The 23,887-nt window shown below is 46.4% G+C and overlaps 1 protein-coding gene across 1 annotated transcript in view; it reads left to right on the top strand.

Moving 5' to 3' along the window:
• The first annotated feature begins 343 nt into the window (after positions 1-343).
• LOC120647916 (proline-rich receptor-like protein kinase PERK13) overlaps positions 344-23,887 on the top strand; it is a 36,821-nt gene continuing 13,277 nt past the window's right edge. Inside the window, exons 1-2 of the mRNA XM_039924722.1 lie at positions 344-473; positions 1,308-1,417. Coding sequence (XP_039780656.1) covers positions 344-473; positions 1,308-1,417 — 240 coding nt within the window. The remainder of the gene's footprint in view (positions 474-1,307; positions 1,418-23,887) is intronic.

The following is a 23,887-nucleotide window of genomic DNA, read 5'->3' on the forward strand; positions in this document are numbered from 1 at the left end:
GCGCACACAACCTCAGGCCATTCCTTGCCGCCATCGCACCGTGTTCTTGCCACGGCTGTGCCCTTTGGCACGCGCACGCTACCCAGACCTGGCCGTCGTGCCGACGTTCCGCCTCACCCTGCCGCTGCTCCATCGGCCGGGGACACGCACACCCGCGCCACGCCTCGCCGTGGCCGCGTCATGCCCAGCGCGCACGCGACCGCCCTACACAAGCCGCCTAAGCCTCGCCGCTGCCCCCTCCGCCAAACCTCGCCCCGAGCCGCGTTCCGCCGCTCCGTGGATATGTCACCGCCGCGCCAAGCCTCGCCCTTGACAATGCCGACCCGCCGCCGCCTTGCCGGCCATGGCTGTGCCAAGCCTAGCGGCCGTAGCCTTCCAGCCTAGCCCGGCTTTGCCCCCGCGCCGCGTCACGCCGCCGCTGCGGCGACACCGTGGTGCGGTGGCCGCGCTCACCACCGCGACGTCGCGGCCTGGCGCGCGCGTGCCCGCACCACACAGACCACGCACACGCGACCACATGAACACAGCCGCACCGGATCGTCCTAGCCGCACCAGAACCCACAGCCTATGACAACCGGGCCCACTCGTCAGAGGGAGGAGAAGGCGCTGCCACGCGGGCCCGGCCTGTCAGCGAGAAGGACGTGAAAGAAGAGAAGAAAAAGAAGAAGAGAAGGAGAAGTGGGCCGCCAATGCCCTGCCGGTCCTTGAAGAAAAGAAAGAAGAGAAGACTAAGGGGCCGCCGTCGCCTCGAGTTGGCCTGTTGAGCCGATCTGCTAAGCCGAGCCAAGTTTGGGCTGCCGAGACGGCCCCGCTACCCCTTTGAGCCCACGGACCCTTTTTAGCCTTTTTCTTTTCTTTTAACCGGACCTGACATGCGGGACCCACTGGTCAACGACTCAGTGCCGCCGACATGTGGACCCCACCTGGACGTGGACCTAGTTTGATCATTGATTTGGTCAATGTTGACCGAGTCAACGCTGACGTCATTAAAGGCCATGATGACGTCAGCATTTGGCGGACCCCGTGCTGACGTTAGCAGGACACGTGGCACTCTCTGGTGCTGCCACGTGTCAGCCTGTGTGTTTTTCTTTTTCCGAAAACCTTTTATTAATTCCAGAAAATGGTTTAATCTTCAAAAATTCATAATAAATCAACCGAAGCTCCGAAAATTATGAAACAAGTTTCATAATTCTTCTAAAATCATGCTCTACGCATTAGAGTAGGTTTTGTTGTGAGTTGGATCTTATTTGAGTAGTTTTGTGCATTCTTGCACTTTGGTCCCTATAGTAATTCGTAATTACAAATAGGTCCCTGCGAGGAGAAGCTAATCGACGCCCCGGACGACCAGAAGACCCAGGAGGACGTCCCGGACTACGAGAAGCCCCCGAGACTCTGGAAAACTACAAACAGTTACCAGGTTCACGCCCATCTATGACTTGAATTCCTATTAGGCATTGCTTGCTAGAATTGCTATCGCTTTACTTGTGTGTGTGTGTGAGAGATAAGCCTGCATGGCCTACTTGTATACCGTATTCCTTGCATCCCTATTATACCTTGATTGATTCTTGAATGCTTTGGCTACTATGAGAGAGAATGAGTATGGGAAATTCCATGATTTGATAGTCTTGCATGCTTGAGACCCACTTTGTGAGGAACTAGAGATAGGGCTTTTAGCGTGGGCAAGCTACTGGCCGGGAATGTGTATTGGGCACATTCTGGGGAGCACCTGTGGCGGGTGCGGAAAGAGAAGAGAAGGAGGGGCAATACCTGTTATGGGTGCCCAAGGAGAGGCAATATGGGTGTCTTTGGCGGACCACTACGGAGGACTGCGTGAGGAGTGCTTGCCCCGGCTCTTATGGACATATGCGGTAACTATGATTTGTGAGACTTTGTAAACAAGCACGCCACTTATCCACTATGAGGGTGGACCCGGTCCGAGCTAGCTATGCGCGTCACCAGACCTGTTAGAAGTAGGGTTGTGCAGGGGAGGCCCGATGCGGGAGTAGCATGGGCCTTATATAAACTCCGGATGGGAAGAGGTGGGGCCACACAACTCCAGGGCGGCCTCTTGCGAGAGGATGCATCCCAACCTGGGGGGACAGGATGGTGTCGTAGCAGTTAGTCTCGTTCTCAGTAGACCGGTGCCTCGGAGTCAGTCGGAGTTGTCTGCTGGCTGGCGACGGGGCGAGTGGGTACAGGTGCGCAACCCCTGCAGGGTGAAAACTATACGTATAGCCGCGTACTCGGTCATGTACATTCCTACTCTTCTGTTACTTCATCTAGAGTAGTAAACCCAGATTTCTACCTCCCTCTAGTCCACTTCCCCCTGTGGAGTCAGATGAGGTGCAGGGAGAGGGAGTTCCTGCACCGCCCCGGGATTTGACCGGTGCCGGTATGGCTCGTGTCGGAGAGTGACAGATGACTTATATATGTATATACTTGCGCTTGCATAGGAAACCTCAGTCTATCCTTGGTTACTTTTTATACCTTTGCTTCCACTTAAAGCTTGCATACGGATGGTGACGTGAACATATCCCGTCCTTGGGGATAGCCTGGTAGATGCAGGGTTCGACATGCGGATCAAGCCCGAAGGCGAAGGATAGAGCTAAAGACGGTTCGTGCTACGCTCGAGTGCTGCCTGTGGAGAAGAGTTATCAAGACGAAGGATGTCCAGAAGAGCAGCTACCGCTTCCGACTTCTGTTTGTTTTCCTTTAGCCCAAGGGGCTTGTACTCCGTGTTTCGTACCACAACCCTCTGGGTTATGTAATAAATAAATCCATATAATGATTTTCAACGTTGTATGTCTGTGATATCTAATTAAAATGAGTTCTGTACGTGATAGCTACTGATCCAGGGACTATTACAACGATACAGGGATTTGGGTTCTCCATTCGAAAACCCGAGTCGTTTCAAGAGCTTTGCAAAATCTTTGATAAAAACATCTACCAAAATAATATTCTGTTAATTCACTCATAGTAACTCAACAAGGAAAGGCCAAGAGCTTCACTGCATGCGTTTTCTAACTCTACATTGGCAGTTGCAGTAGCATCATATCGTTTTTGCATCACGATGTGGCGACTCCTAAGGCAGTGGCCCAGTACTGGTGATGAAAGAAGCTAAGGACAAGACATGTAATTATTAGGAAGTGGTGGAGTTACTCGCGCGGCAAGTCGTGAACCACAGTCTTAATTAAGCTTGGACTTTAGGTCAATTTTAGGTCAATTTCAGTGGGAGTGTCATCTACATAGTTATCAAAATTGAAAACTTAAAAACTGCACCAGTGGAGTGTCATGATGACGACACTCCTCTCATATTTTGTGACACTCATCTCTTCTCTTTCCTTCTACTATTGGTATATATTTGCAAATTTAATGTCATGACACTCATATATCACCCTACAATCGGTATGGGTTCAAATGGGTTTAATGGGTTGGGTTTTGATGTGGAGTGTATTTGCGTGGGTTGAAATGTGTTATATTAGTTAATAGGGTGTGGTGGAGCAGATTATATATAAATACGGGTTGGGTTGAGTTGGGTTGGGTTGAAATAGATTCTTTGTGTAGAGTCGGACCCTGGAATTAAAACCTCGCGTTCACACTATAAAATTTTATCGAAATTGACCAAAATTTGTTGGAGATGACTCAGTATGACTGGTAGCTACTCTGTGCAAAACAGTATTGCTAGACCTACAGGTGGGCCCCATGTCAAAAGCCGGACCCTAGAATTAAAATCTCACGTTCACACTATAAAATTTTATCAAAACTGACCGAAATTTATTAGAGATGACTCAGTATGACTAGCAGCAACTCTGTGCAAAGCAGTGTGGCTAGACCTACACGTGGGTCCCATATCAAGAGCCGGACCCTGGAATTAAAACGTCGCGTTCACACTATAAAATTTAATCGAAACTGACCGAATTTTTTTTGAGATGACTCAGTATGACTGACAGATATTCTGTGCAAAACAATGTGACAAGATCTATATTATAATTTTTTTAAAAAACAAGTTTTTATTAGGTTGTAACCATAATTTGGCTAATAGTTATTACATTATGAGCTCAAATATTTGGGTTGGATTGGTGTGTGGTGGTGGTTTGGGATAGAGTGGGTTCATGTAATTTCTCTTATGAGAATGGGGTGGTGTGGATAAAGTTTGATTTTTAACCCATTTGCAGGGTGACTCGTATAACACTCCCTCTGAGATTTGCTTTATAGTTGAGTAGCAGAGGCGACCATTTATTACGTACTATATGACCATGAGGTTTATTTCCAATAGTTGATGAAGCGGCACGTTACACGAATAGGGACCAAAATCACGATGTCAATTTATGATCTCGAGGTGTCAAAATTTTGTACTGCAACTCATGTCATAATCAGCATTGGCTCTTGGTAAAAAAACAATTAATCTATATATGCTACCATACTGAATATATGTTATTGTCCTCGCAAAAAAAGAAGAATATATGTTATTGAATTTTTCCCTCTGGCTAGTGTGTTGACTGCCTGGGCCACGGCCCGCCTCCTCCTGGCGCACACGTAGCCGGCAGCGCCTCGTGCTGTGCTGCTGGGTTTCATGTGAAATGAAAGACTCTTATATTGCGGTGCTGGTGGACGTCCGCCAGGAAGCGCTTGCAAAAGAGTGATCGCAGGAACCTAGACTCTATAGTGATTTTGGTCCTCTGGATCCTCTGGCTGGAGCGCAACAGAAGAGTTTTTGACAGGAAAACAAGATTGGTTCACCAGCTGCTTCCCCTAATTGCGGATGAGGCAGTTCAGTGGGTGCTTGCGGGCTACTTTCTTGTCGAACCCCTTGCTTTAGCCCTAGGTCGTCATTTTGGTCGCACATTCTCTGTTAGCTTGTGATGTAATTTCTGTTCTTTCTTTATGTTTGGGTATCTGGCTCTTGATACTCAAGGCTACTTTGTAACCTGCACTTTTTGCTCTCCTCTTAATGAAACACGCGCCCATGCGCGTTCTAAAAAAAGACTCTTATATTGTACAAAACTTAAATAACTAATCAACGAAGCCATTGGGCATTGTATTCACCCGGGCGTGTTTCTTAGTTAATCCATCAGCAAGAAATTTTTCTCCAGTCCCTGCAGACTGTTACAATGTCAGCTGACGTTCTTGCGCATGGAGGAGCATGCGTGATCCAGGAGACGACGACGTAGCCCTGGCACAAATCCTACACGTAGGTCTCCTGTTACTGTGCGCGATCGATCGGTGACCAGGCTTGCGCAGTGGCAGCGACGGCGACTGGTCGTGTTGATCGCGGCTTCTCGATCGCCCCTCCTCCGATCCGGCCGCTTGCGCGCGTCCATGGAGTGGATCGGCTGGCACGCGCGCGTGCGGCCACGGCCGCTGTCTACCTCGCGGCGGCCTGACAGGACAATGTGGCCGTGTCTCGGGAGCGGCCGGTCAGGCGGCGGCGGCGGCGAATTCGCTCCGATCCGATCCTGTCACTGGGAGGCATTGAACGCCGGTGCCGGTGGTTCGTCGACAAGCCCATATGTGATGCGTGCTGCGGCCTGTGGGTGGGAGCCCCGCCGGCCTCGCCACTGTGCTATGCCGATTTGATCGTGGCATCACTTCGGGTTGGTCTCTGAATAAAAAGTTGCGGCGGCTGGGTCTCACTGAACATGTGATTTTTCATTGCACCGGCATCAAGCAGCTAAAGTTCAGAACAGAACCGATTTTGTGTACTGTTGAGCACCGCCAGGGCATTGCTCTCGTGCTTATCATACCGTCTCGGTGACTGCGAAAATTGGAACTAAAACAACTGGTCTTTCTTTTCAACTTGAAGCAGTTTTGGAGTCGCAGTTGAGAGGGTTTGAGAGAACAGGCTGGTCTCTTTCCTATCAATGAACAGAGTCTACAGCAGAAGCAAAACAAGTGGAATAGCAGAGCCTGTTTTCACCAGCTTTTCCAACCGGCGAAGAATCTGCACGATAGCGCTTGTCAGGCTTTTCTATTGTCTAGTGTGGAAGCATCGAGTTCTGACCAGTCAACGCATCGCCTCACGCTGCACGAGCGCTGGCTGGACCAATCTGTCTGAGCTTAGCTTTTCTTTAAACAGAATTATCTGGCTGTTTGCTTGGTTGATACCGTTTGATTCCTTTGGACTGTCTATATATATCTGATTATTGTAGCAGTAGGTTCCTGCCTTATTATATGCATGATTATTGAGCCCGATCGAATAGATGAGGGAGATCTAGGATGCGACGAGAGCGAAATTGCCCCCCTGCATCGCAATGATGCATGCATCAGCAATGGATTTATCAACTAATTCTAGATCTGATGAAATAGCCAGCCAGGCAGCCAATCACAGCGAATATGCAAGCACTGAAAGTTCTGCCTGTCTCCTGCTCCGGCCTGAATACTCAATTATATTCACTAATTCACAGGAGATCCACTACCAGCTGCTGGAATGAACAATAACAGCTCAGATTTGTGGGTTGATCTATCTATGCATGTAGTATATGCTCTGCTCCCCTGGTTAATTGGTTGCCTTCACTGTGTGTGATTAATTGATTATTCCCCGCTGCTCTTCGTTAGTAGCCTGTATCTTTGTAGATTGTTGACCAATGCAACAGAAGTGCAAAAAGTTTCTCCCTCCGTTCGGAAATGTATGGTAGCTTCAGAATTTGACCGCTCAAATTATACCTCCTCAACATTAGCATCTGACCTATATTAATAATTAATACTTCCATGAAGAATAATCCTATAAGAGTTTGTTCTGACATCATATTATTATGGTTAAATTTGCTTATTGGAGAGAGCGGTAGTATCATCATGTCCAATATTATGTGTATAGAGTAACTAACTTAACATTAACTGCAAGAGTTGTTAGGATCGCTAAATGGTTATTATTATTATGACTGGAGCCATCTTAATAACCAACCCCTGCTCCATGCATTAAGGTTTTTGTTGTTGTTGTTGTTGTTGTTGTTGTTATGTCGATCGTCCCACCAGTTTGTTGCATAACTCCACTTGCCGTGTAGATTACTCTGCACAATGTAGTTAATGACACAGCCTCCTATCGAGCAGTACGATGTTGGATCACCAAAGCAGCCTGCAGATGAAGACGCTCACGTGGACCCTGGCGGCTCAATTACTACCAGCATCCTAGAAATGAATCGAGCGCCATACAGATGCACGCGATGCTCGAGTGAACACGAACATGCCCTGCCAATAAACAATCAGGAAAGGCCATATCGATCACCTGCTACTGCTAGTACGTGCAGTGGGGATCACATGATGCCTCACCTTCCAGTTTCCAGGGGCAACGCTAGGTTGTTGCTCACATGCGCATCCTGCTCCTCCGAATCTGACGACACTGCCGATCGAGTGGTGTCGTCCGATCAGAGTCTCTTTGTATTGAGCAATAATCTTGTACGCCTTCCGTTTTAAACGGTAGATCGTTAGACTTTTTCAACCTCAAATTTGACCATCTGTTTTATTTAAAAGTTTATGTGAAATATCACTTCTTTTTTTGCTTGGCTTGTCGTCACAAGTTTTTCAATATTGACTTAAATTTGATTATATTTGTACAAACGATTTTTTAAATAAGATGAGTAATCAAACTTAAGGTAAAAAAAGTCAAATAACCTATAATTTGAAACAGATGGAGTAGTAATCTGGTGCGAGTCCTAAGTACATCATGTTCCTTCCGACGCGCGCATGGGTATGATGAATCTTCTCGGGCTGATAGGAGGAGGAGCTGCTTGGGTGTCCGGTTCAGGAATGAGATATGTATGATCCCCGGCCGCGTCCAACAGCAGGTAAATCCATCTGAATCACCATGGAAAGAATCAATACCTCCTTTGACACAGCGCGTGCAAATCATCGATGAGAGTGGTAATACAATACAATTAACCGGCGATCATATTTATACAGCCCGCGTGCGAGACCGAGGAGCTCAAGCTCATATTTATACAGCCCGCGTGCGAGACCGAGGAGCTCAAGCTTCGATCAGTATGTAGCCAAGTAGCAAGTGTGAGAAGCGCGTCCGACTCGGCCGGCTCAGATTTCAGAAAACAGTAGGCGCAGCGCGCACGGCGACAGTGTGAAGTGAGCTAGCCAGGGGAACAGGGCTGCATATACTACTGTATACACGCACTGTATACGTATGCACATGGTTCATCAGAGACCTCGGCCGGCGCCGCGGATGGCATGCAAAAGGAAGCGGATAACCCGCGACCAGTCCCGCGAAGAGCGCGCGACCTCTTCTCCCGACATAGCGCACACCTCCCATCTTGTACTGATAAATATCACTTTCAAACTAAGTGAAATAAGAGATATCATCCAGAGTTCTTTTTTTAACATGCAACTTTTTTGAATAAATATTTTATCTATTTCATATGATATCCGTTTTGAATACCGATTGTACTGTTGTGTTCTACGTGACGAGACGAACAAAACTAAATCTCACTTGCATATATTTTAATGACGTTTTATACTAGTAGTAAGTTGCTATTTGTTATATAAGTTGCTGATTTTTGTACACATAAGTTGTCAAACATATAACTATTATATAAGTTGTCTAAAAAATAAATTATTATAAAAGAAAATTGTCACAAAAGTATAATTTGTTATGCACATGAGTTGCCACACATCTAAGATATAAAGTTACTGTAAACAAAATCTAGCATACACTCATACACATAAAGTTGATACAACACAAAAGTTATTATACACATAGATTATCACCATAGTAAGTTGATACCCATAAAGTTTGATAGACAAAGAAAACAAGTCGTCACATAAGTTGCCATAAAAAAGAAGTACGAATCATGGGAGCGCGTCTAGATCATGCGATCAGGGCAGCGTTGTTCTTACTTTTACCTTGGTATTACTCGTACTGAAGCATTTTTTATGGCGAGTAATACTAGTTATCTTGATGTTCGTAGCATGGCTTTTAGTAGATTCATCGTGCTTTCATTACTTATCATCTACGAATATCATGTTGTCTCCGTGCAATCATGTTTCAATCTTATGCTAATTCTTGTTGCATAGAATTAGTAGTACGGAGACAACACCCTGCTTCTTTTATGTTTAGTAGATCTGATCTGTTATGGTTTGCTCTTATTCTTAAGAGTTGGCGTAATATCTGCTAGGTTAGGCCTTGCAAACGGATTGGATGATCCGGTGACGTGTTAGATGCTTTGCTTTAGTCTTAACAGGGAATTGATCCGGGAATCGGCTCTTGCTAGTTCTTAGGCCTCTGTTTTGGGTTATGGTTTAGTTATCTGTTACGTTCATTAGGCCCAATCACGTGTAGGATGTTCCGATCTAACAGTGAAGCTTTTACCGTCGTGGATTAGATTAGTTAAATCTAATTGAAGCAGCTTTACAGGTATTTGCTTTATTCACCAATATCCGGATGCAAACAGATCCAATCTGACATCGGGACTCGATCGGCTCTTTAAAGTCGATGCAAGAGTCGTCCCGGGGAGCCGACCACGGCTCGGACTTACGTTTCCACGTGTTTGTGTATGCAGGCAAATCGTTGCAAACACATTCGCACCTTTCTAATCGGGTATAGGTCAGGTGGCACGCCCGACATTCTTCAGAATCTCCAGGCGCGTGACGGAATTGCAGGCCGTCGACGAGGGAGCAGTGCCTGCCAGCGCTCCGGTGACCTCCCGGCTCTTCGTGTTGCCTGTCGCTGCTCGCCGGTGGGTTTCGACCGACAACACATTCTGGCACGCCCGGTGGGACCTTCATCAACAACAACGTCCGCCGCAGAGATGACAGGAGCCCAGGACCAAGCATCGGTTCTGCCGGTCACCAAACCTGTCACGTATGAAGAACTGACTCTGGAACACAAGCAAAAATACGATGAAGTCAAAGCTCAGTTCGAAGCCGATCTCATCGGCTCTTTTGAGAGGACCCGCAACCATGGCATCAGATGGAAGGGGTTCTCACCAGAGGGTGCTCTCGACAACGTTGATCTGTCCGTGCCTTCAGAGGAGCACACCAGGGCCCTACTCCAGGAGATGAACTATATGGTGGCTCATACGCTTCATCGGCATTCAGAAAGCCTGGTGAACGAACTCGAGCGCGTGGCACATCGCGTTGTCCAGGAGGTGATCAAGAACCAGTACTCCCCGTTAGGACCAATCCTGGGGAGTCACAGGGGGGAAGTTGCATTGCAAACCAGGCCGCCAGTGTCCTACTCGGTCGCGGCAGCAGGACAGCAGAATTCGCTGATCTACATCGTCCACAAGATCGGTAGTGATCCTGGAGAAGGCCAGTTCCTCACCGAGCCACCCAAGGAGATCCCGTACGGCTACACGTGCATATACATCCCTGACAGCGTCAATCCGACACGCTCAGTGCAGTTGGTAAACCCAGGAGCTTCTGGAGCAGACGCGGAGAAACAAGCGTGGCTGGCAAAGTACGCTACCGGGCCGAGTGCTGAGCCATCAGCCCCAGGAGTGCTTAGTGTGGAGCAGGTCAGTGCAATACTGAGAGACCAGTTCGGCATCCTGTCCAAGAGGAAAGCGATCGGCTATTCCAAGCCGTATCCAAGTGACTATGACTTGATCCCGTTGCCTCCCAAGTATCGGCTCCCTGAGTTCACCAAGTTCAGTGGGTCAGAAGGAGCCAGCTCCATAGAGCATGTGAGCCGATACTTAACGCAGCTTGGGATGATCTCAGTATCGGATCCTCTAAGGGTCCGGTTCTTCGGCCAATCTCTTACAGGCCCAGCTTTTGGATGGTACGTGTCATTGGCTCCAGATTCAATTCGAACTTGGAGGCAGCTGGAAGATCAGTTCCATACCCAGTATCACTCAGAGGCTGCTGAAGCTGGGATTGCCGACCTCGCCCAAGTTAGGCAGAAGCGAGGAGAGACTGTGTCGGAATACATACAGCGCTTCAGAGAAGTCAAGAACCGATGCTACTCATCGCGCATCACAGAGAAGGAGGCAGTCGATTTGGCTGTTCTGGGACTCGCTAAGCCGATCAAGGATCTGGCTTTTCATTTGGAATTCACCTCTCTGGCGCACCTGGTGCAGAAGCTTACGACGTACGAGCTTTACCATCCTGAGATGTACGAGGATAAGTTTAAGCGCCATGTGAACATGGCCCAAGCGGATGAATCTGATGACTCTGGCGAGGAGCAAGAAGTGGCCGTGGCAGAGTGGACTCGGGGGGCAAACCCCGTCCCATGCAAATGGATCAAACAGCAGGGGCTTGTGAAGGGCTTCGACTTCGACATAGCCAAAGCAGAGCAGATATTTGATCTGCTGCTCAAAGAAAAACGGCTGAAGCTCCCAGAGAATCACAAGCTGCCAACCGCACAGGAATTGCAGGGGAGGCTATACTGTAAATGGCATCATTCGTTCACTCATGCCACGGGTGAATGCAAGGAGCTGCGTTGTCAGATTCAATCGGCTATCGAGCAAGGCCGATTAATCCTGGCCCAACACACGATGAAGGTTGACACGAAGCCCTTCCCGCAAGCCAACGTGGTAGAGTTGTCAGACTTCACTCCTACGGGCCAGAATTTTTCATTCCAGATCAACATGGCGGGGCCTGTACGCCGTCGTGACGAGCAAAGGAGAGAGGCCGTTTCTGGCAAACGGCCCCAAGATCAAAATAAGCCAGGACGACAGCATATTACTGAAGAGCAAGTGCGTCACATCCGCAATCAGCTTCCAGCTTCCGATCGGCTTCTGGAAAAATACGAATATCAGCACAAGCTGCGTCGCCGATATCAGTCGGAAGAAGAAGAGTATGAGCACCGCACAGGGAGGACGCTGGGAAGGCGCTAGGCTATACACGATCACTGGCATTGCCCGTTCTTCAGGTACTGTTGGAATTCCGGCATGAGCCGATTGGCCACTATAGATGATTGTCTGGAGTGCAGGCTTCGGACACGCCAGTCAGGCGAGACATCGATGTTCCGGCGTTTGGGGCCCAAAGTGCGTCACGACGATCACGTTGAGCGGCCGACCAGGGGTGATCTCGAGCCGGAAGAAGAAGACAGGTACCATCGCCCACGGTGCTGTCCTGACGGGCTTAATCGCTCGCAGAAGCGCAGAGTGCAGCGCTTGCGCAATCTAGAAGAGGCGGAAGCAAAGTACCTCGACGTGCTGAGGAAGGCGCGTCCGGATCTCGCGGAACAGGTCAGGCAGCCGCGAAGGATGGAAAGGCGCCCTCCAAGAAAAGAGTGGCTCCCCAAGCGGACAAAAGCCGATGAGAAGCCATCGGCTGATGTGAACATGGTGTTCGTGCTCCCATCAGAGTTCCGAGCACCCCAACCGGAGGATTTGCCTGTTGCACAGTTGGATCTTGGCCCCCAGCCGATCATCTTCGAGAAGCTAAAGGAAAAAAGCTACAAACATTTGAAGGGGCTGTATCTCAAGGGCTTCATCAATGGTAAACCCGTTAACAGGATGTTGGTTGACACCGGTGCTGCAGTCAACCTGATGCCATATTCAGTGTTGCGCCGGTTGGGGCGTTCTTCTGCCGACCTCATCAAGACCAACGTGACGCTCAATGATTTCAACGGGCAACCATCAGAGGCAATGAGGGTTCTTAATGTGGAACTGACAGTGGGCCGTAAGACGATCCCGACTTCGTTCTTCATCGTCAACAGCAAGAGTACATACACGGTGTTGCTTGGGAGAGATTGGATTCACACCAACTGTTGTATCCCTTCCACAATGCATCAGTATCTGGTCCAATGGGATGGCGATGAGGTAGAAGTGGTCCCTGCAGACGATTCCAGCAATCTCGCTCGCGGATATGAACGCCTGGACGCAGAAGGACAAGAGCCGATCTCAGGAATTTCACTGGAAGACTGTGATCGGATCGAGACAACAAAAAACAGACTGAGGCTGGTCTTATCCACTGGCCTCACAGAGTAAACACGTCCTGGCATGCTACGGGGCGTAATAGAGTTAGAGAGGCCGGTCCCAGCGACCGGCCCCAAAAAATAGAAAAATCCTATTTGGGGTCAGAATTTTTACATCATGTACATACGATGGCCTGCTCTAGAAGTTGGCTACTCATTGAATATTTGGTTTCGAATGATAATGGAAGTATAGAAATGGCCAGCCCATGCGGTTGGCCAAATAATTTTTCTTGTCATCTCCCTGTGTTTGCCGCTGATCTTGTGGATAACGAAGACTCGCCTGCGTTCGCAGCTGGTTTTTCAGACGACGGCAAGCTCGGATACGGGTTCACATCAGCTGATGATTTGGAAGAGGTTGACATCGGTCCTGGGGATAAGCCATGGCCGACATTTATCAGCAAAAAGTTGGATCCGGTCTTGCGTGAGGAGATGATTGCACTGCTGAAAGAGTACCGGGATTGTTTCGCATGGGACTACACTAAGATGCCCGGTCTAGACAGAAGCATCGTCGAGCATCGTCTCCCGCTCAAGAAAGGGTTTCGGCCGTTTCAGCAACGAGCATGTCAGATGAAGGCTGAAGTCCTAGAAGAAGTCAAGAAAGAGGTGGAGAAGATGTTGGATGCTGGGTTCATCAGGCCGTGCCGGTATGCAGAATGGATCTCTAGCGTGGTACCGGTACAAAATAAGGATGGCCGATGGCGTGTCTGCATCGATTTTAGAGATCTCAACAGAGCGACGCCGAAGGACGAGTACCCGATGCCTGTTGCAGAGACATTGATCAACGCAGCTGCCGGCCACAAAATGATGAGTTTTATGGACGGTAATGCCAGCTATAACTAGATCTTCATGGCCCCAGAAGACGTGAACAAGACCGCGTTCAGAGTACCAGGCGCAGTCGGCTTGTTCGAATATTTGGTTATGACCTTTGGACTGAAAAATACCGGTGCAATGTACCAACGTGCCATGAATTACATTTTTCATGATCTCATCGGCAAACTGGTAGAAATTTATATTGATGATGTCGTGGTCAAATCCAAATCAGCGGGGGCATCTAGAAGATCTGCGTCACGTCTTGGAGCGGACTCGAAGGTTTGGGCTTAAAATGAACCCAAAGAAGTGTTCCTTTGGCATGTCGGCCGGTCAATTCTTGGGATTCCTGGTGCATGAACGGGGAATCGAGATCGGCCTGAAGAGTCAAGAAGCTGTGAAAACGATGAAGCCACCTACTATGAAGAAAGAGTTGCAGAAGCTCATCGGTAAAATTAACTTTGTCAGACGATTTATTTCTAATCTGTCTGGGCGCATTGAACCGTTCATGGGTTTAGTGAAGATCAAATCCGATGATGAGTTTCGCTGGGGGCAGAACAGCAGCAAGCTTTCGATGAAATCAAAGAATATTTGTCAAAGCCTCCAGTGTTGGTTCCTCCTCATCAAGATAGGCCGTTCTACGTGTACCTATCCGTGGGTGACACTTCCATTGCTTCGGTGTTAGTCCAGAAGCACGACGGCCAGGAGAGGGTGGTTTTCTACCTCAGCAGGCACATGTTAGATGCCGAGACCAGGTATCCTGAAATCGAGAAGCTTTGCCTTTGCTTATTCTTTACATGTACAAAGCTTCGTCATATTTTGCTCTCGGTGGAAACAATTGTCATATGCAAATCGGATGTCATAAAGCACATGCTGTCGGCTCCTGTTCTGAAAGGCCGGCTTGGAAAATGGATGTTTGCATTGTCATAGTTCGATATTCGGTATCAGCCTGCAAAAGCAGTCAAAGGACAGGCACTGGCGGATCTTGTTGCAGACAGGATCAGCACTGATATAGCTGCACTATTTATTCGTGCTTGGGCTATGTTTTTTGACGGATCGGCTTGTAATGATGGGTGCGGTGTGGGAATTCTGTTGGTCTCGCCTCGAGGGGTGACTTACTCCTTTTCCATCAGGATGACTGCCCCATGCACCAATAATTTGGTGGAATATGAAGCCGTTCGCAAAGGAATGGAACTGGTGCAGAAGCGGTGGAAATTTTTGGAGATTCAAAGCTGGTGATTTCTCAGCTCACGGAAGAATATAGATGTGAGAGCGAGGCTCTTTTTCCGATATAGATGCAGTGCCGTGAGTTGATGTCACAATTCAGGTACATCAATTTCCACTGGATACGCAGGACTCTGAACAATGAAGCCAATGATTTGGCACAGATGGCTTCTGGATACAAGGAAACGGCCGATGGGGTCGATGTGGAGGTTTAGTTTCTAGAACCCAGAGACTGGAGAGCCGATATCTTCAATTACTTGAAGGATTCGGCTCGGGGGGCACCCAGGAGGATAAGACTCAAGGCTATGAAGTATGTTCTGAAAGAGGATGACATGTTCTACAGGACCTTGGAAGGACTATTGCTTAAATGTCTGGGACCTTCAGAGTCAAATCGGCTCTTGTATGAGGTTCACGAGGGAACCTGCGGTACTCATCAATCGGCTCATAAGATGAAGTGGCTGATTAGGAGATCAGGATATTACTGGCCTACCATGCTTGAAGATTGCTTCAATTATTACAAGGGGTGTCAGGCATGTCAGAGGTTTGGCAAAATTCAGATAGTGCCAGCATCAGTAATGAATCCTATCATCAAACCGTGGCCATTTAGAGGTTGGGCCATGGACATGATTGGTCAGATCAACCCGTCATCTAGCAAGGGTCACCAGTGGGTCTTAGCTACTACAGATTATTTCACAAAGTGGGTAGAGACAGTGCCCATGAGGTCAGTAGCGTCAAGAGATGTGATCAACTTTGTCAAAGAGCACATCATTCACAGATTTTGGATTCCTCAAACTATTACAACCGATGGAGGATCGGTTTTTATATCAGAGGAATTTAGGAAGTTTGCCAATGACATGGGAATTAAGCTGATCAGATCATCTTCATACTATGCCCAAGCTAATGGACAGGCTGAAGCATCCAACCAGAGCCTCATCAAGCTCATAAAGCGAAAGATCGATGAATATCCTAGGCGCTGGCATGAAGTGTTGTCAGAAGCTTTGTGGGCGTATCGTATTTCATGTCACGGGTCCACCAAGACATCGCCGTACCATTTGGTCTATGGCCAAGACGCTGTGTTGCCATGGGAAATCACGGCTGGATCAAGGCGTGTCGAGTTCCAGAATGATCTATCTGCTGAACAGTATGCAGCCTTGATGAACGATAATGTGGAGGATCTGACAGAGCTAAGGCTTTGGTCATTGGAGAAGATTAAGGAAAACAAGGCTAAAGTTGCTCGTGCGTACAACAAGAAGGTCAAGCCAAAGAATTTTCGGGTTGGAGACTTGGTGTGGGAGGCAGTATTGCCATTGGGAACTAAAGATAAAAAGTATGGCAAGTGGTCTCCAACTTGGCACGGGCCGTACAAGATTGATCAGGTTTTGCCAGGGAATGCATACATGCTCGAGGAATTGGACGGCATCAAGTTTCCTGTTGCTGTCAATGGTCAACACCTCAACAAGTACTTCCCGAGCATGTGGTAAAGCGAGTAACAAGAGCCGATGACATCCATCTGGCTGTACCGAGATAAGCCAACACGTTGAGTTGGCCGGTAAAAAAAAAGGAGATAGGCCAACACGTTGAGTTGGCCAGTAAAAAAAAGGAGATAGGCCAACATGTTGAGTTGGCCGATAAAAAAAAGGAGATAGGCCAACACGTTGAGTTGGCAGGAAAAAAATGAATGGGAGGCCAACACGTTGAGTTGGCTAGTAAAAATACATATGAGAAGCAAGACAGTCGATGTCTAACCATCGACTTAAGATGTTTTTAAATGAGTACAAGTTTCAGATTTTACAGGCAACATCAAATGTTTTCTGAATAGTTCTACTAGTTCAGGAATCCTTCTATGGCTTGGATGGCTTCTGCACGTACAACGTCTGCTCGTGCTATGATTGCTTCGTCGTCCTTGTCATCGCCTGATATTATCTGCCGACTCAAGGTGCTTATCTCTGCAAACTCTTCCTGTATTTGTTCAGTCATTTCTTGGGCTTCCTGCTTGGAGTTTGCGATCGAAGCTTTCTCCTCTTGGATTAGTCTTTGGGTATTGCGGACCTTTTCTTCAAGTTCCATCAGTTCCTTTTCCAAGAGGTTGAGTCGTCTTGTGTTCTCGGAGATATCAGCTTTAGCATCCAGAGTTGCTTTCTTTTGGTTGAGGGCTTTGCACTTTTGAGCTATGTCAGTTTTCAGAGAGACTTGAGAACGACGTGCTTCTATTCTTTGTTGAGCTGCCTTCACCTCTGCCCGATAGAAAGGAAGATGGCCGGCTGGCCAAAGTTTGACTCGAAGTAATTCTAGAAGCTGGGATTCTATCTGCTCAAAAATTTCTTTTATCTTGCTGGAATCATCAACCAGAGCAGTGATCAGAGCAGATAGTAGATTCTTGATAAGTTGAAGCTGATGTGCCAAATTAGTCGATTGCTACAAGGATGGTGCTTTTGCTCCAGGGGCAGTCAGACCCATTGATGCCGGGTCAAAGGAAAGCAAACCTGAAATGTCAAAGCCTTATGGACATATCTGAAGTTAGAGCAATGTGCGTTTATGAAGCTATCGGCTGATTCAGAATTGGTTTTGTAATGTTACCTGTTCTGAAGAAGAAGCGTTGGGCGGTTCAAGAGCGATCGTCCTGTTAGAGCTTGTGTCGACATCAAGAACATCGACTGTATCGGCTTGCTCCTCGTTTGCCTCCATCAGTACATTAAGAGTTGCAGTCATCTCATGTCGTACTGGACTTTCTGTATTGGGGATTTCTTTAGCTGCATCCTGAAAATAAAATTACAGTCAACCAGAATACATGTGTATGCAATAAAGAAGAAGTTTTAGAAAGATGAGTTACCTGGTTGGTGTTGGACTCTGATGGACTCGGGGAAGCTGGTGCTGGTTTCTTGATAACTTGCCTCGTGATCATCTTCCTTTTCTTGGTTAAGACTCGGGGGGCAACAATTGCAGAAGCTTGTCTTCGTTTGGAAGCCGACTGAAGTAAGTCTGGCTGAATAGTCGTTATCACTTTCTTCATTGATGGTGACCCTTTGCAGAAGAGTACATCAGGGGCAGTTGGAAGAAAGTGGAATGGCTCCCCGTTGCTGGTCATAGGTTCTGGACCATCCTGTTGTTGCTAACAGGGTGAGCAGGATTAGTCAAGTAAAGGAATGGAGGACTTAGAAAGGATGAATGTATAAATTCAGTACCTCTTCCTCGGGGATTACATATTTAGGATCAATTTGCTGCAGTCGAGGACCTAGAGCTTTTCTGAAAACATGGGTTTTCCACATTCCCCACCATGTGCTAAAATCGATCGATGAAGGATCAAAGGATAGATCGGCTGGTATTGGAATGTGGAGATCATCGAACATGCTGTAACATCTTGAACTGGTGAGACCATCAGGCAGATCAGCTCTACTCTCCACCAAGTGGTGAATATGGAAGTGGGGAGGGACTTGTCCTAGGCCAAATTGCCGAGCTGCTATGACTGGTTGATAAGCTTCGTAACCTGGCTTGATAATTCTATTGGAAGTGCTCATGCCAACAGGGAGGAAACCAGGTCGAATCATCAGGGAATATAGATGCCGAGTGCTGTCGTCATCGGCAAAATTATCCAGTCTAAAGGCAGTTGGATTCTCAAAGGATTCAGATTCAGTGAATGGGAAAAAGAGAGGGTTCTCTAAGCCTTTATAGAAGACTCTGAACCAGTTTGCTGCATCTGTTGAATTCAGTTTGCTGCAAGGTAGACTAAATAAATCTTGGCCATAACTAGTACATCTAATTGGTTTGCCACTCTCATCAGGAAAGGAATTCTTGGTCAGGCCTTGGAAGTTGGGGATATGGTGCTGAAAGTACAGTTGTGCCCACAACTGAATAAACCACCAAGGGCCTCCAGTTCTCAGTTTCTTTTGGTTAAACAAGTTAGATGTCATCAAATGGAGATATCTGTAGGTTTCTCCAAGGAAAAGTTTTCCTAGGCCGGTGTGGTTGCCATGGGCCAAATGATAGGCCAAGGGAAGATAATTCTTAGTTGGAGCTAAAGAAGGACCACAGAAGATGAAGTGTTCTAGCCAAAGATTTAAGAAGGCTGTGTGTTCCTTCTTAGTCACTGGACCTTTTGTTTTCATGTGCTGACTCATGTAAGTTCCCCAGTTTGTGCAGTTAACTTTGGATGAAAGTTTAAAGGGAACTTCTGCCATTTTGTGGGCAGTAGGATTAGGAGATCCAATGTCTAGGCTAGTTATCATGGTAACATCTAGTAGAGTAATGGTCATGGGTCCATGACCGAAGAGAAAACAGTTCAGAGCATCGGACCAAAAATAGCCGATGGTTTTCAGAAGATTTTCATCTTTGTCGAGAGGAGACAGTGATAAGCTAAGTGCATCGGCTATGTTCAAATCCTGCCACAAGGGCATATAAGTTTTTGCTACTCTGCTGTACCATGTAATCCAGCTCTCAGGAGGGTTAGGCCAGGCTCTTAAGCTGTCGGCCCTGAGGTTCAAATCAATGTTTTGACTCACGAAAGGGATTCTATTTGCTTCACAAGAGATCAAATCTATGGGATTTTCATAAGTTCGTGGGCCAAGACAGAAAGATTTTGGATTGGAAGGATGCGGCAGAAGGATGTCTGACACCTGAAGTTCAGAAATTCAGAAGTTCATATATGGTGTCGTGTTTCAGAGTTTAAAGTTTCAGAAGCTTGGTAAGCTGAGGAATACTAAAAGAATTAGGCTGAATGTTACCTTCAGGCCGCAGATTGCCGCATCATCAATAGTAGGATTTGTTGTCTGAGCTGGAGAGTCTGCCATGGTTCAGATCCGTTGACTTGGGGTTTGGTTGCTGTGGCCTCTGATTTGAATTCCGGATGCTTGAAGAGTTCTTGCTCGGATTTATAGAGTTGAGTTTTCGAATTACGCTCGGATTTGAGAGTCTGTTTCGAGTTCAGTTCAAGGTGGAAGTGATACTCTACTCTTATGCGGGTTGCTTCTAGTTTGAATTTCGTCAGCTCTTGGATATTTATAGAAGCCTGATGTGTTGCCATCGGCTTTTTGGAAAGTAAACAAGTATACAGTAATTGAAGAAAATTGATTTCATTAAAAGAAAGGTCATTAAAAGCAAAAGCCGATTTTTACAAAGGAATTGATCCTTCGGCTTTGTGATCCTACCCCTACGATGCTACCTACATCTACCAATTGTAGGTATTTGAGTGCCTACGACGCTTGGGGCTTCGCGCCGATGCGTCTCCGCCGTCGTCATCGTCGTCGTCGCTGCCGCTGTTGTCGTCGTCATCGGCACTGCTGCTGTTTCGTCTGTGACACCTCTGGTGTCAGTTTAACCAAAGCCAGGCAATTAACAGAATTTCACACACAAATGAGCTAAGAAAACTTAAATATGAACCCTATGGCTAGTTCTTGCGGTGTGTAAATGTAGAAGTCCTACCCACTTCGCTCGAAGATGCCCTCAAGCCACACAGCAAAATCAGGACCAAGGTTCTAGCCAAACAATTAAAAGCATGCGCAAAAGATTGCGGGATGAGCGCAAGAAACAGGCTGATCAGGTCGAACAAGGAAGGATCAATTTCACCACTCTTGAAGAAATTCATGATGGTACCCGTCATACCTTCCCTATTTCCAACTCACTTGGCTCTCTAGTTAGCATATCAAGGATGAGTAATGTGTTGATTTGATTTCTAAATTCAGGTCAACAGAAATATAAAGAACTTGCATAACTTTCTTGGTCAGTGCACTGCATTGCAACATGTGCAATGCATGCTCATGCACATACTCAGCACACTTGTGTGTACCACATTATGTGCATAAACCATGTGTACCATCACACCATGAACCGCACATCCACTAGCTTACCTCAGGACAAATGCACCAATCCGTGTGCATATTTCTTAGGAGTATGGGTCATTGTATCCGTATATTACAACGACACAAACTTATCTCCCATTAGTGCTTTAACTCATTTAACCACATATCTGCATTGCCTCATTGCACCAAAAAAAAATCAAATTCATGATAGGTTGTTATTTCCACAATACGTCACGACTTTGAGGAATGGTGCATCTCTCTCAAATCAAGTACCAACTCAATCGAATAAAATCCACCTCGCACAAGAATGTCTTGAGAAAAGTTTGCTGCTGCCGAAGAGTAAGATCTCCATACTAGAAAGCTGTCAGATATAAGTGGACCGGCAGGTACAGAAGGAAAACCCAAATTTTTAGACCTGATCAACTACCTCAAAACAAGTTGATCCGGTGGAACAAAATGTATTAAAACAAATCTCCTTACTGCTGTAAAATTTTGTGAAATTTTGGAGAAGTGTAATCCACAAAATTCAGTCTTGTGGTAAACCCCTATAATTCTGTCAACTTGTAGCAGTCTGGCCACATGAATTTTTCGACCCACTTAAAAGCTTTTCCTGAGAAAACGTTCAACATGAATGTTGTGGATAACTGAGTCTAGAAGCTACTGAAATTTTTTTGAGAATTTTGTTTCAAGTGGTTTGGTACTTACAGTCAAAATACTAGCCCTCTGTTCAGTCTGAAATCTGGGTCAACCTTTAGGCAAACACTTAAGAATTTGACTATCTTAAGCTCTGTTTCTGAGTTGGAGTTGACTAGATGAAATGATCACAATTATCTTAGGCACCCCCAGTAAAAATTTGAGAATTTTTCAACCTTGGATTCCTCAGTTATGATCAATTCTATCAACTACCCAGAATCTGTCCTGAGAAAATCGTCAAGCACAAGCTCTTCTAAAGAATGGAGAAGCCTAAATGTTTCACTGCGACAAGGATAGAGTTGTATGGTTTGAATCTCCATAGTGGATCAACTAAATCGTGATCTCTGAAAACCAATTCTTGATAGGTCACCCCTTCCAAAGCTTTCCAGTCACTTGAGTATTAACAAAGTATATCAAGACCCTAAGCAAAAATTTCTCGCTTAGTATATCTCCTAATGCTATACCGAGACCATTTATAAATAGCCATTACAATCTCACTTTTACTAATGCTGGATTTCATGATTGGTTTGCCAAGCACCTCTCCAAGGCCTGATTCCATTTGGATCATTATCGACAACCAACACCTTTTTTTCAATTACACACTATTCATACTACCAAGAAGAGAGCCGGTATTCATCTTGATTACATTATGGTCTGCATGTCACACCACATAGAATTAAATTCAATAGTGGTGCTCAACTCCTAGCACACTTTTTGGGAAATCCCTTGCAATCTTCTCCTGTCACCAAACTGATCCGAAGTTCAGCTTATCATCCTCGAACCGACGGCCAAACTGAAAAGTGGACCAAATCTTAAAAGACATGCTAAGATCTTACATCATTCATTATGACAACCATGAAGACCAATGCCCGTTTTTAGCATAGTTCTCACCCAGCTATCAAGCAAGCTTGAAAATAGCACTATTTAAAGCATCGTATGATCAAAGGCATCAACTCCTTTGAGTTGGTCACAAACCAAAGACCATAACATATTGGACCAGACTTGATCATTAGGCAGAATAACAACCAAAGGTAATACAAGAAAATCTTAGAGCTGACCACTCTAGCCAAATGAGTCATTTGGGTAAAAAGAAGAAAATCTTTGCAACTCGAAGTTGGTGATCATGTCTACCTTCTGGTTTCACCACCCCAAAGATACACACACTTGCCACACTTAGCTTATTCACCTGAATCTCGGGACGAGATTCTTTTTAAGGGGGGTAGGCTGTGACACCTCTGGTGTCAGTTTAACCAAAGCCAGGCAATTAACAGAATTTCACACATAAATGAGCTAAGAAAACTTAAATATGAACCCTATGGCTAGTTCTTGCAAACTTGTGTGTAAATGTATGTGTGCATGTGTTTGAGTGCAATGTGTTTGAAAAACAATAATTGGTACCCTTTTAAACTTGACTTGACATGTGTGGTAATAAGGCAATAAAATACACCTTTCATAATGATCGATAAACTTTCTATGTAAATCAAATTCAAACTGGAAAACCATCACATGAAATGATTAATGGAACCATTCTTTGATTTGTGAAGAGCTACTAATTTAAACAAATCAAATAAACAAGAGTTCTATTTCTAGTGTTAAGGAAGTTAAAATAACTTGCAAAACAATGCAAACATGCATATGAAAATAAATAGACATATTCACCATGTCATATTAAACAAAAACCTAGTTGAAGCCTAGGAGTAAAAGTGCCAAAATTCACATGAAATAATAAGTACCTTAAAATGGCAGTTTTTGAAATAATTAAATAACTCTCAAACCATTGCTCGAATGAAAAAATGCATAACACGAAAGTTGTAGATCCCGAAAAACTGAGCAAAAGTGGTATTCAACACTTTTTCATTTGAGGCCAAGAAGAGGGAGAAAATTTGAAATTACAGAACTGATTTTGGAACTTTGATTTATTTACGAAATTGCCCTGCCTTCATCTCCTACCTCTGCTCCTTCCTGAACCGCGCCTACGACGGCGTCCGTACGCCAGCGCCGGCCACCTGGCCGCCCCACGCGTCGCGCCCCAGCTCCAAACCGCTCCCGCGCCCCTGGTTTGCTTGAACCCGGCCTTCCCTGGCAGCACCCGAGCTCGCCACTCGACCTGCCAGTGCCACCGCTCGCCACGGCGACTGCCATGGCCGGCCGCTGCTAGACCTGGGCATGGGCCGCCCGACCCGAAGAACCCGGACCGACCCGCCCGAAAAAAACCCGACCCGACCCGGCCCGAGGAACACGGCGGGCGGGTCCGGGCCATGATTTTCAGCCCGGTGAAAAATTCGGGTCGGGTGCGGGCTGAAAATTAAACCCGCGGGCCGGCCCGACGGCCCGGTCAAAAAGACACATCTGTGATCTGTTATCTTATTTATTTATGCCATTTGCCATTTTATTTTATCACATCTGTGATCTGTGTGAACTATTGTCTGTGGTGCATGTGTTGTACAGTTGTTTTATCAGAATTGTGATGTTCGGATCATGTAATATTTAAATTAGTCATGCCTGT

This window comes from Panicum virgatum, chromosome 9K (genome assembly GCF_016808335.1).
Source record: "Panicum virgatum strain AP13 chromosome 9K, P.virgatum_v5, whole genome shotgun sequence".
NCBI classification, from domain to species: Eukaryota; Viridiplantae; Streptophyta; class Magnoliopsida; order Poales; family Poaceae; genus Panicum; species Panicum virgatum.